At 49.2% G+C, this 14,178-nt stretch overlaps 1 protein-coding gene across 5 annotated transcripts in view; it reads right to left on the minus strand.

The window, feature by feature from the left end:
• LOC135917012 (cytoplasmic aconitate hydratase-like) overlaps positions 1-14,178 on the minus strand; it is a 233,332-nt gene that overhangs the window by 25,606 nt on the left and 193,548 nt on the right. For all 5 annotated transcript variants that reach the window (XM_065450478.2, XM_065450497.2, XM_065450487.2 and 2 more), the window contains one exon: positions 2,778-2,903. In XM_065450478.2, coding sequence (XP_065306550.2) covers positions 2,778-2,903 — 126 coding nt within the window. The remainder of the gene's footprint in view (positions 1-2,777; positions 2,904-14,178) is intronic.

Consider the following 14,178-nt stretch of genomic DNA (forward strand, 5'->3'; position numbering starts at 1 on the left):
AGTTTCGGTGTTATCCCAAAGGGCCCCATTGGCATTTTTGACGAAGCATAAGTCGGGTGTGGTATTTCTGCTTACACTGTTGCTGATACGCGTGGGCCTATCTGGGTCAGTGATGAGTGTAAGTTCTAAGTCACTTGTCGCTGAATGTGGCGCATTGCCTTTCCTAGTGCAGGTTTGGTATCCCCAAACTGTGTGCGGGGCGTTAAATTCGCCGGTTGTAAGTCAGTGCTGTGCGTGTGCCATCCTCTACTCTGCTGTCTGGTTTACATCTTTAGCGCTGTCTTTAAACACTGAGGTATCCTAGTGTGCATGATGCCGTTGCAGTAATTTTTTTAATATGTGTTGACCAGAAAAGATTAGAAGTGAAGTTAAGCCAAGGTACTTGTAGCTGGGCATTACAAACATACAGTTATTGTTAACATAGTACACGTAAGTTGAGTTTGACTGCTTTTGGCTGAACGTGATTAGTTTGCATTTGTCAATGTTAATGGTCCTTTGCCATGCGAGCACCAGAATGTGATTTTGTCAAGATCCTGTTGTAGTACCAGATGATTTGCGCGAGTCATAATTTTACAGTATATTATGCAATCGTTGGCAAACAAATGGATGTTGCATGAGATGTAAGGTCATTAATGCAGATAAGCAATAATAAAGGACACAGAACGCTACCTTGAGGAATACCAGACGCAACGTCAGAAAACGGAGATGAAGTGTTATTAACCCAAGTAAACTGCTTGCATGAGCATAAAAATAATGAAGAGAGATAATTATGTGAAGCGCTGTGAATCCATGATTTCAGAAGGCAAGCGTCACCGCCAACATAGACGATCTCTCCACTTGGTCCCGTCTAGCTTCCGCAAGCAAAATTCCTTCTCTGTGTTTTACCATAAGAGCACGATTACGCACTGGAACCCAGTAGAAAATGGCAGATAGTTTCCTTTTCTGTGCACGTGAGAACAAGGAGATGAAAGGGAAGTACGTCCCTCTTGCTATGGTACGAAGTAAGACAAAGACTCGTAGACATTCGGTATGTTGATATTATAATTTTTGTGAACTTTAAATTGTCTACTGAAGGAATAGATCGAACAAATAGCTGATGTTGCCTTGAATAATTCTCTAGTTGCGTAACTGCAGTGCTATGTTGTCACTGTGAGTGGCATCACAGCACTGCAATTTACGTAAGCGCACTTGTGCAATTGACGTCGACTCTCTGGCTGGGAGAGCGGCACCTACAAGGAGAAGGGCACACAGTGTTTGGTTTGAAATTCCATCTCATTTCGCGGTGCGTAGTGGTGCAATACTTTGCAGCACAATCTTTAACATGCATTGTATGCACTGCTCTTTTCAGCTCAAAATATCTGGACTAAGTGAGGGGCTTTTTAATAGGGCGATAATCTAAATGTGTTGCCGTCCCTTGCTGCAGGCAGTGTGATGTTAGCATGATGCTTTGCTGGAGTCCAATCAGCTCAATACACGTCAGTGTCTCCTGCTGTACGATTCAGGCTGAGCGGGCAAGTCAAATTTTCCTGCCAAAATGTCCCATTCGAAAAAGCTGCTGACCAGGCCAAATTTGAGGAGTGCGAGCGTATGTTTGCCAAAGCGTTAAAGACAGCAACACATGCCTCGGGTCACTTGAGCCTTAACAGCTGCAACGATTCATGCCGAGCGGGCACATCAAATCTTCCCACCAAAACATCCCCGATTGAAAAAGGTGCTGACCAGGCTGCATTCGAGGAATGCACACAAAAAGAACACATGTCTAACCCTTTATTGACGAGCGTTGTGTACAGGCAACATACCAGAAAAAGTTATTTTTTTCTTGCCGAGTTTCAGTATTGCGTACGAATTTTCTAGCTAAATGTGTTTGGCCAACACTGAATGACAGGCAGGAAGCGTCATTGGTTGGTTTAGAGCAACAACAAGGAAGACGTGTGGCATGTGACTCAATGTCTCTTGAAAGCAAGGTCAGAGGAGACAGGCCAATGCAAGACATCCAGCTGCAGTGGTGTCACATAAGATGTAAAGCAATTGAACTCTACACCTGTGGTTCACATATGATGAGACCTGTCCCTACAAATTGAAAACGAAGCCTTAGGTGGCTTGGGATGAAGTCCACTTCCAGTTTTTTGCCCTCAACCCCCCTGACTGCTGAAAAGTTTCCGCAAAATATTTTTTTCTTTTTGTCGATTATGCTTATTCTTGATTTTTTTTTGCATATTTGGATAGAAAATTAACATTTTTTCTGGGTATTTATATGTCTATTCCTTAACGGGTTAAGGACCATCCACAACAATTCACGCCAAGCGGGCACATCAAATCCTCCTGCCAAAATGTTTGGCTCCAAAAAGCTGCTCACCAGGCCGAATTCGAGGAGTGCGAACGTAAGCTTGCCAACGCTGTAAAAACAACAAATGGGCCATGCTTCTGTGGTATTTGTTTCTCTATGTCCTCGTTTCAGCTGCACTTTTTGAGTATAGCTTTAAAGATGAGCCCACTAGCCCTCCCCATGATGTTACTAATGTGTCGGGCCGCTCGGGCTACAACAATGTGCGCAACAATGTGCGCAATGCTTTGCATTACTTAGATGTCAACTACAGTTGAGCCTGAACCTTTGTAGTGGCTTAGGATCGCACATTTTCCCAGTTTGTATGTTTTTTTCTTCTGTTCTTTTACTGAACTAATGAATGAGGGCCTACTGTACTTGTGCAACATATGAATTCTACATCAGAGTCATCAGAGAGCGCACATGGTTTCTATCACGGAGCAAAGCCACTCACCAACAGGTAGGGTCCCTTGGCTGCCCAATCCCGAGAGGAGCCAGAGCCGTACTCTTTGCCGGCTAGCACCATGAGTGGAGGGGCCCCCTCTTTTTTGTAACGCTCGGCCGCATCAAAGATGTCCATCTGCATGGGCAAGAACACATGAAAACAGGCTGTGTGGAAAGACAGGTGCAGGACAGGAATTCATGTAGAAATATGGTGAATAGTACTGTTGAGGTGTATTAGAGCTACACCGACACATTTACAAATGCTGTGGCAAAAGGTGAAGAGCAGCACGAAATCAAGCTTGAGCCACTCTTCCATCGTCGTCTCTTCAGTGTCAAGATGCAGACCACACCTTGCTAAAAGTATTCACCGGATGGGAGAAACCTTTGTACTTGCAAGTATTTTGATGAAGATCTATGGATTTTATTGATGCAAGGGCCAGTATGGCCAAAGAGTGCCAAGCAAAAGATAACAAATGGATTGTCGATGGTATAATGTGAAAAACGTCAGAGTTGTAAGTATAAATTGCGAATGGGAGGTGCAACTTGGCTGCAGAGAGCCTAAATATTTGTCGCTGTAAAGTGCATAACATGTACAGGTATTAAAATAATGACAATGACTAGTGGTTTATACTATGAGCATAAAAGTTATATTGTAAAGGGTGATGTAATAAATGTGCGAGTAACAGTAGCACTTGTACCTCACCTGCGAGCCCTTGAATGCAAGGGCTGGGAGGCATGTGCTCTAGAATGCCATCACAGCAGCTGCAGCCTCTATTGAGAGGATGTGCTACGTATACCTTGGGCTCATAACATTCAAGGTACTAATATCTCGTGAACACTTTAAAACTAGCTATAGTCAAAAAGTTCTTCAATGCCCTGAAACATTGCCAGATGGAGAAGAAGTTGTTCGTATGCTGGAGAAAAATACTTTTTTGTTTTGGGCTTCTACTTCCCAAAACTCTAGCATAACGTGAAGGACCATTAGCGTATCACCCCATTTATTGCAGACAGGAGGACCGTCACCGGTAGGTGTGTGCCATACGTGTTGCCTATCCTAAGACGGCAAAAAGTAACCTCAGTTTGTTGTATTTTTAACGCGATAGCGTTAAGGAGCTCATGTCGCAGAAAAGCCGGTGTCGTCGGCGTCTGCGGCATCGGCCGTGAGCGATAAATCACGGCAGGCACTTCACAAATAAAAAGCAACTTCGAGGATGGGCTGGGTGGGAATCGAACCAGGGTCTCCGGAGTGTGAGACGGAGACGCTACCACTCAGCCACGAGTTCGATGCTTGAAAGTGGTACAAAAGCACTTCTAGTGAATGCGGTGTTGCCTTAGAAACGTGCCGTAGAAAGTTATACTGCGGTGTATATCGGTAATTATGAGCATGTAACTTACAGAAGTCCCATTTACATTTACGACAGAGGTTGCCAAAGTTCACCCCGTTTGTTAGGCTGCCACCAGAGTGTGGCGGCCCCTGTGACCTGTGTATGTCTGTCTATATATGTTCAGGCCCAATAAAGAAGGGGCATTCCCTTTTCGTCCAGGCAAGTGGCCGCACATTTCGGTCCGTCCCTGCGTGCTTGTGCCCCGCACGGCACCAACCACGCGACATGGTGTCGGAAGTGGCCGGATAACGCCCCCCTGCCTTAGCCCTCACCTCATAGGAAGGCACCAAGATGTCCCTCGAGCCTGGCGAGCCGCCGAAACTGTACGGCGTCAACTTTAGCCGCCGGCACCGTTCGACTTCGCGAACCCGCCAACGTGGGCGACATGGCTCAACCGCTACGAAGACTACGCAGCGGTTTCAGGTCTGACGAAAGCGTCGGAAGACATGCAGGTACGCTCGCTATTGTACTGCATGGGCCCGGAGGCCCGCCTGCTTCTCGAGACCTTCTCGCTCGACGCCCAGTCGCTCGCTTCATACCAAGTTGTTGCCACCCGCTTCACTGAGCACTTCGTGCACCCGGCAAACGAGCTTTACGAATCATCACGGTTCCACAGACGTGTTCAGCTGCCCGACGAAAGCGTCGACACGTACTACGCAGAACTGCGCAGGATGGTTAAGCGCTGTAACTATCCGTCAGCTGCTGTTGAGAAAAGGCTCGTACGTGACCGGTTCATCGTTGGCCTCCGCGACTCCAGTCTCTCGGACCAGCTGTGCCGGAACGCGAAGTTGACACTACAGGACGCCTGGACACAAGCCCGTCAATCCGAAGACGCCGACAGGGAAAAGGCGTTGCCCCAGAACCGCACCGAGCACTCCCGCGAGCTCAACCTCAACGCCGCAAAAGCTAGCAAGTTCCCCTCTCGCCGCCGCTCCGCCGCTAAGCCTCGTTCGCCGCAGACGCTAGCAGAGCGCTCACGCGAGCCGTCCACATGTGAATTCTGCGGCCGCGTGCCTCATCGACGTTCAGACTGCCCGGCCCGTCGCTCCACCTGCAACTCCTGCAAAAAGAAAGGCCACTTTGCCAAAGTATGCCGCTCGCGGAAGTTCAAGCAGTACAAGCTCAGCTCCGTTCACCTGCACGCCGTCGCGACGCCCGCCTCAGCAAAGTTCGTCGACGTAACCGTTGACGATTACACAGCGCAGTTCAAAGTCGACTCCGGAGTCGAAGTATCTGCTGTTCCCAGCAACTTTCCTACCTTGCCTGCCAAACTCGATCAAGTCGACACTCTGCTCACTGGCCCGGGAGGACAGCCAGTGCGCGTGCTGGGCTCGTATGTGGCACGACTTCAGTGGCAAGAGAAAACAAGCTGTCAGCGCCTCTACGTGATCCAGTCTCTCACTGTGCCTCTTCTGGGACTGCCAGCGCTCCAAGCCCTCCAAGTAGTTCGGTTTCTTGATCAACTCAAGACTTCAAAAGCGACGCTGCACGCCAAGCTCTTCAATGGATTGGGCACTCTCAAGGTCGAGTACACCATCCGGTTGAAACCTGATGCCGTACCTTTCTCGCTAAGCGTACCTCGCAGGATCCCCATCCCGCTGCTCGAGATCGTCCGTCGCAAGCTGGACAAATTGGAAAGCACAGGCGTGATCCGTAGGGTCGACAAGCCAACACCATGGTGCTCGGGTCTCGTCATCGTCCAGAGCGGCGATGGTTCCTACCGCCTCTGCGTCGACTTAACACAACTCAACAAGGTCGTCCTTCGTGAAAGACATATTCTGCCAACTGTCGAGCAAGTCCTTGGCCTCCTCGGCGATGCAACAGTTTTTACGAAGCTGGACGCGACCGCAAGCTTCCACCAGGTGAAGCTCTCTGAAGACTCCCAAGAGCTTACGACATTCATCACCCCATATGGCCGATACTGCTTCTGCCGGCTCCCCTTTGGCATCACCTCCGCACCAGAGTATTTCCAAAAGCAGATGTCAAGAATCCTGGAGGGCCAAGAAGGAGTCGCCAATATGATAGTTGATATTTTGGTTTTTGGATGCACCCGCCAGGAACATGACGCCAGACTGAGCCAGGTGCTATCTCGCCTTGCAAAAGCAGGTACCACATTGAACCAGGACAAGTGTCGTTTTGGGGTACCCGAGGTCTCCTTCCTCGGAGTTGTCGTCTTAGCACAGGGCATCAGGCCAGATCCGGGCAAGGTCGAAGCAGTCAAAGCCATGGAAGCCCCAACAGACGTCGGTGGCGTTAGAAGGCTGCTCGGAATGGTGAACCATCTTGCCAGGTTCTTGCCACACATCTCGGACATCATGGCTCCCATCAGAGCCTTACTGAACAAGTCTGCAAGTTGGGTGTGGCAGCACGAGCAAAAGGCAGCATTCGAGAAAATCAAGGAACTCTTGACGTCAGACAGGTGCATGGCCAAGTACCACCCGTCGTACGCCACTACGGTGTCTGCAGACGCAAGCTCATTCGGACTCAGCGCAGTTTTGCTACAGACGCAACCCTCAGGAGAGCGCCGCCCAGTCACATTCGCTTCGAGGTCAATGACCGATACCGAGCAGCGTTACAGCCAGACTGAAAAAGAAGCTTTGGCAACGACGTGGGCTATCCAAAGGTTCGACGAGTTCGTCCGTGGCATCCCCTTCGACGTCGAGACTGACCACCTGCCACTCGTTTCGCTTCTGGGCAAGATGAAACTGGACGTGTTGCCGCCTCGTATTTAGAGGCTACGGCTGAAGACCATGCGATACCAGTTCCGTATGCTGCACGTGCCAGGAAAGCTGCTAGCCACAGCTGATACGTTGTCGCGCATCACCTACAAGCCACCCACTCCTCTAGACACTATCGAACTTTTTGCAGCACAGGTAGTCGGCTGCACGTCGGAAGTCTTGCCACTCAGCCCTAAAGACGTGCGACAGGCACAAGAGTCCGATGGCGAGTGCAAAGCCCTCACTTCCTACTGCCAGAATGGTTGGCCTAAAAAGACCACGATACCACTGCACCTCACAAAGTACGCCTCAGTGGCAGACGAGCTCTCTGTCTGCGACGGTGTTCTGTTGAAAGGCGCCCGGTTAGTCATCCCATCGTCCCTTCGGCCAGCGGTCTTGACGCTGTTGCATGAAGGTCATCAAGGCATCAACAGGACCAAAGCCCTAGCTCGGGAGTCAGTTTGGTGGCCCGGTATCTCGACAGACATCGCCTCTCTCGTTGCCAACTGTGAACAGTGCGCTTCCACCCGCGTGAACTTTGCCGAGCTCCTGCTCTCCACAGCCCTACCTGGACATCCCTGGGAATTCCTTGGAATGGACTTGTTCCACCTCAACGGCCAGACGTTCATCCTGGTGGTGGACTATTACTCAAGGTTCCCTGAGGTGGTGACCCTAAGGAGCACGACAGCTCAGACAGTCATTGACGCTCTCAAATCCATCTTTGCCCGTCATGGAATCCCGTAAGAAGTCAGGTCAGTCAACGGCCCACCGTTATCGTCGCAAGAGTTCACGGCGTTTGCAGCGTCATACGGCTTTAACCACAGGACCAGCAGTCCACACTATGCTCAATCGAACGGAGAGGCGGAGAGGATGGTGCGTACTATCAAGGACCTGTTTCGCAAGTCAAAGGATCCTTATCTGGCTCTGCTCAGCTATAGGGATACTCCAGGAGTCAATGGCTTTAGTCCAGCCCAGCTGTCGATGGGACGTCAACTCAGAACCAGAGTCCCAAAGCAAGGCTCCCAGCTAGGTCCCAACTGGCCCCCAATGAAAGAAGTCGTCGCCAAGGATGCGACTTACAAGCAGAAGCAGGCCGACAACTACAACAGGCATCATGGAGCTCAAGGCTTGCTGCCACTCCAAACAGGTCAGCGTGTCTGGGTGCGACCTGATCAAGTGCAGGCTACGGTCCTCAGTCCGGGGCAAAGACCAAGAAGCTACGTGGTCGAAACGGAGCGAGGTGGCACCCTACAGTGCAACCGGCGTCACCTAGTGCCTTTTGGGCCTACTGCCTCCGGAGAGGAACCACCACCACTGCAGCAAGTTCGCTGTCAGGAGCCTCGGCCTGCCAACATCGTGGAATCAACGGTCCCCCTCGGACAGTCTGTGCAACAGTCCCGTGCAGCCAGGGACCTCAGTGACGGTGTGACACGAACACCTTACGGCCGGCCTATTGTTCCGCCGCGCCGTTTGAACTTGTGAAACTTTTGACGTGTTTGGCTTCCTGAATCTCTCCCGTCTAACCTCCAATGCTTCAAGGGGGGAGATGTAGAGGTCGCCACAGTTCAGCCGCGTTTGTTAGGCTGCCACCAGAGTGTGGCGCCCCCTGTGACCTGTGTATGTCTGTCTATATATTGTCACGTGGTGGTGACGCTGAAGAACACAGTAGCAATACTGTGAACGACAAAACTAACTTTTATTGGGCGGACCTGTGCCCACAAAACAGGCTACACTTTTATCACAAAGGTAGCAGCGAACACGGTCGGCGATCGTCGAAAATCTGATCAGCGGGTCAAGCGCGTCTGCTTTTATACAGCAGTCGTCGAATGTTCCAGACTAATCGTTGGGATCCGCATGCCTTCTACAAAGTTCTACATCATTCGCGTCAAGCGATGATATCAGATAACACAAGGTTCGGTGACAACAGACAGCGGATAGAAGCATCGACAACTTTCCAGAAACTTCGGATAAATGCAGTTGCGTCCCGCGCTGTGCGATAACATTTGCTAGGCGGCAAAACGTGTCACCCGATAAAGAAACGTACACGTGTCGTTACCCCCCTCTTAAAAGCATCGACCCGATGCTGCAAACAAACAAAAGTAATAAACAAAAGCACTCGTAGCAAAGAAAAGAACAAAAATGACGAAGTTCGTCAGCGTCCGTAAAACGGTTTAAGGCGCACCACGTGGACCACTTCAGATCGTGCGTGGCGCCGCTGTGAATGCGAAATGCCGTCTGGCACGACCTCATAGTCCAGAGCGCCAATACGTCGGATGACCTTGTAGGGTCCGAAATAGCGTCGGAGTAGTTTCTCACTGAGTCTTCGTCGGCGTATCGGGGTCCATACACAAACACGGTCGCCAGGCTGGTACTCGACGAAGGCAGGACCTTGCGCAGTTCTTCGCGCTCAATGGCCCTGATGGTCTCTTGCAGGTTGTCGGAACCCAGTCCTTGGATGGCGTACTGCTGCGTGAGCCCCTGGCGGTTATATTGCCGGCTGCGCATCTCCAGAATTTTCTCGATCGTTGACGCCTCTGCAGAAAAGTCAGCCACAGTCTTCGGTGGGCTACAAATAAGTCCGGCGAAAAGTTCTTGCTTGACGCCCCGCATCAGGAAGCGGACTGTTTTCTGCTCCGACATTTCCGGGTCGGCGTGCCGGAAAAGATGGTGCATCTCCTCCGTGAAGGTCGCGATCGTCTCATTTGGCAGCTGCGCTCTGGTTTCCAGTAGTGCTTGGGCTCGCTCTTTACGTACGACGCTTGTAAACGTTTGAAAGAAGCCGCTTCGGAACAGGTCCCACGTCGTTAAGCTGGCTTCCCGATTCTCGAACCTCGTCCTGGCTGCGTCCTCCAATTCGAAATAGACATGTCGCAGCTTGCCGTCGCTTGCCCAGCTGTTAATTGTAGGGACCCTCTCATACGTTTCCGGCCAGTTTTCCTGATCCTGAAATGTGGAACCGGGGAACGTCGGTGGTTCCGTGGGCTGCTGCAGCACGATGGGGGAAGCTGGGGCTGCCATTCGGGTTGCCTTGATTACAATCTTCTTGGTCTTCTCAGGTAGAAGTCCGTGCTCCGGCGGCGGCTTGCTCGATGGTCCGATACTGCGTTAGTGTTCTCTTTGCGGTCCGGGCTTGGATCACGCCTTGTCGGGGGCATTTGGTACATGAACAAAAAGCACCTCCACCAGATGTCACGTGGTGGTGACGCTGAAGAACACAGTAGCAATACTGTGAACGACAAAACAAACTTTTATTGGGCGGACCTGTGCCCACAAAACAGGCTACACTTTTATCACAAAGGTAGCGGCGAACACGGTCGGCGATCGTCGAAAATGTGATCAGCGGGTCAAGCGCGTCTGCTTTTATACAGCAGTCGTCAAATGTTCCAGACTAATTGTTGGGATCCGCATGCCTTCTCAAAGTTCTACATCGTTCGCGTCAAGCGATGATATCAGATAACACAAGGTTCGGTGACAACAGACAGCGGATAGAAGCATCGACAACTTTCCAGAAACTTCGGATAAATGCAGGCACGTCCCGCACTGTGCGATAACATTTGCTAGGCGGCAAAACGTGTCGCCCGATAAAGATAAGTACACGTGTCAATATGTTCGGGCCCAATAAAGAAGGGGCATTCCCTTTTCGTCAAGCGGCCGCACGTTTCGGTCCATCCCTGCATGCTCGTGCCCCGCGCGGCACCAACCACGCGACAAGTAGCGAAGTACGTTTCTGCTACATTTTTTCTGTGCTTACCGCACATGCAGAGCCATCTTGCGGCAAACCCAGAAGACCCCCTCCTCTCAATGTACGGTGCTGCCCCGACAGGTGGCGCGCCACGCGCGCATTGGGGCTGTGCGCGGACCGGTGCCAGGCGCGCTGGGCCCCGACTCCCTCTCCCCTGACGACGCTTCGCCGTGCTCCCACACGGGTTGCAGAATCAAGCGCCGTTCCTTTCTTTAGATTACTATCTATCTATCTCTCTGCCCGTGCCGATCACGGCGTTTGGCTGGCATAGATCGTTTCCCCCTCCGAGACACCGAGTTCTTTGGTTCGTTCCGTTTGCTCAGGCGCACGTTTCGTTGCCGCGCCGAACGCTGCGTTGCTTGACGCTCACCGCGTGATAGGTGGGCGCAAAGTCCGATGCAGGGCGCCTCGTAAGTGATCGCTGCGGCGTAGCGCATTGTCTTACACCCCTTGGCGGGTTGACGGGAAGCTGTCGCGTTCCACTCTTGAAGGCGCAGCTTAAGTGTCCTCTAATTTTTGTTATTGGTGGCAAGTTTCCTACATTTGGCTTGATAATGTGAGGTTTATTAAATATTTCAGTGCCTCATGTATGTTGCCAATGGCCCCTCAGTTTTTTGCATAGGAAGGGCTTTAAGTCTTTGACAAGGACAACTATGGAAGAATTATCTACTTGGTTTTGCAGTTACTGATGTGGTTATATGGTCAGCAAGCATATTGCCCTCAAGGCCTCTGTGGCCAGGTAACCGTCGTATTATGATATGTTGATGAGAAGAGTACAAAATGCAGAAGACTGAATAAAGTTGAGCAAGTCACGTAACACGTGATGCCATCGGGTGAAAAAAGGATGTTCCACAACTGCACACCTTGGCAATTCTGAGTGGTGCTGGCTAACACTCCTAGATCTAGTAAACATAAATGCCCAAGATGGTGGACGGTTTGATGGCCATCGCCGTAGCACAATTGGTGGCGCAACGCAAGCGTAATGCGGAGGTTGTGGGACTGGCTCCCACCGGCGACACATTATCATTTCGTTCCCTTTCATTTCCCTTCCTTCATTACTTTCTACATTTCAATTTCAACTACAGCTAATTTCCCCAATGCTTTTCTTGGCTTCGTTGTCTGTTGGCTTTATATGGGGCGTTCTTTGTAACTTCTACAAAATATGCGTCACAATCTATTAGCTGCCACAGCCACGGTGGTACTGGCTTGGATAGAGCCATTACTGGGTTTTCAAGAAGTGGGGCAGCCACAGCTTTGCTGAGCTTCCTCACAAGCAGTGAAAAGGGTTCTCTCACGGTTGGAAGATGGAAAAGTGCGGTACAAATCGTGTCATTTATGGCTTTGTTACAAGGATGTTCATGGTTAGAGTGTACTTCCGTGAAATACATAAAATTGGACAAAGACCTTTGCAGATAGAGTGACGATTCATTGAATGCTACGTATAGACTTTGTACTGGGCTAGTTTTGAAAGCTCCCGTGGCCAGGCATATGCCTAAATTATGAACAGGATCAAGCATTTTTAGGGCACTCGGTGTACCAAACTGATACACGACAACCCTGTAGCCTAAAGGCAATCGTATAAGACTTGCCTAGAGATAGATTTGATAAGCATTTTCTGTCACTGCCCCAATTAGTGTGTGAGATAATTTTCACTACATTAATTGTATTCAAGCACTTCGCCTTGAGGTATTTGATGTGGGGGATGAAACTCAGTGTCATACTCAGTTTTGAACTGAGTATGACACCCAAGAATTTATTTTCTTTATTCACAGGTATGTCCTGTACTTCCAGCGCGATAGTGGGATCAGAAAGCCATCCTCTCTTTCTTGAAAAAAAGGACAAGCTTTTATGTGGATTGACCTTGACCCCATTTTCGCCTGCCCATTTAGATAATTTCTTCAGCCCCAGCTGAACTTGCCTCTCGCAGACTGCAAGGCTACACTTAAAACATATCTGTACATTGTTTAAGTAAACAGAATAGAAAATGGTTGGGGTAGTGAATAACGAAATGTGTTCATGTTGACAATAAAAAGCGTACAGCTGAGGACGCCCGCCTGGCGTACCCCAGTTTACTGCATAAATGGACGCGAGAGTGTGTTGCCTATTTTTACGTGGAAAGTAGTCTTTGAGAGGTAACTCTCCAGAACATTCAGCATGTTTTCCCTGATACCCATTCATGACAGGTCTCGGAGGATTCCATAATGCCATGTGGTGTCGTAGGTTTTATTCATGTCAAGAAATATCTATAAAATTATTTGTTTATGGACACAAGCATCCAGAATATTAGCCTCGACATGCATGAGATAATCGGTCGTTGACCGGCCTTATCTAAATCCACATTGGTGTGGATCTAGAATTCTGTTTGATTCAAGGTAATGTAGAAGGCAACAATTTATCATTTTTTCAAACAACTTGCAAAGGCAACTTGTTAGCACTGTCAGACAATAGCTTGCTACTGAGGTGGGATCTTTACCCTGTATCAACACAGGGATGACAATAGCTTCTTACCATGAAGATAGAATGTGCCTAGGTGTACAGAGACTATAAAAGAGTGCGAGTAATGTAGTTTGCATGTATCTGTGAAGGTGTTTTATCATCTCGTACATAACTCTGTCGGGACCCGGAGCAGAGTTCTGACCTGCAATTAGGGAAGCTTTCAGCTCAGCAATACAGAGAGGCTGCTTGAAAGGTTAGCTTGAGCTACATTTACGGCTGAGTGGCTTCCATTCCTCCATTTGCTTGTCTTTCAGAAAATACAATGAATAGTGCACAGAACAAGAAATGCACTCGTAGGGCTCACCAAGAGCGTTGGCCTGGTCCTTCCCACTGTTTCCACGTCCAACTTCCTATATTACCCAAGGGCAATGGATAGATTTGCAGCCCCTTCAGCCTTCTCAGTCCATCCCAAACTTTAGCTTCCTGTGTGTATGAATTAATGCCGGAGAGAAACCTCTCCCAGCTTGCCCTCCTTGCTTGCCTTCACGTCCTCCTTACCTGCGATTTAATGTGCTTGAAAGCAATTAGGTTCTACGTATTAGGATACTGATAGAGAATGTCCCATGCTTTATTTTGTTTCTTACGTGCCTGCCTACAGTCATTGTTACCATTCCTCTGCAGGGTACATTCTACTCCTGCGTCTATTATAAAAGCTGTAAAATATGCAACTGCATCATCTATGCTGAATTCACTGATAAAATCTTGGGATAAATAATTTCATTTCATTTCATTTCATTTATTGTACCCTCAGGGCCGAAGCATTACAGAAGGGAGTGGCAAAAAAAAAAAATCATTTCTGTGAAAAGATACTTATACATGGAGTTATATAATGTACCAATGCAAATACAAATACTCTAATTAACAAATCAAATCAATACAAATCACCAAACTACAAAACAATGTAAAATGAGTAGATGATACAGGCAAGCACAAGCAAACAAGAGAAAAAACGAGAAATAACATGAGGTAAAAAACTAATAAGTTACTGTTAAAGCATTTTTGAAATGTTGATGGTCTGTAATTTCTGCAGTAGTGGTTGGTAGGTGGTTCCACTCTTCACAAGTCCTGGGA

Source organism: Dermacentor albipictus, chromosome 4 (genome assembly GCF_038994185.2).
Source record: "Dermacentor albipictus isolate Rhodes 1998 colony chromosome 4, USDA_Dalb.pri_finalv2, whole genome shotgun sequence".
NCBI lineage: Eukaryota > Metazoa > Arthropoda > Arachnida > Ixodida > Ixodidae > Dermacentor > Dermacentor albipictus.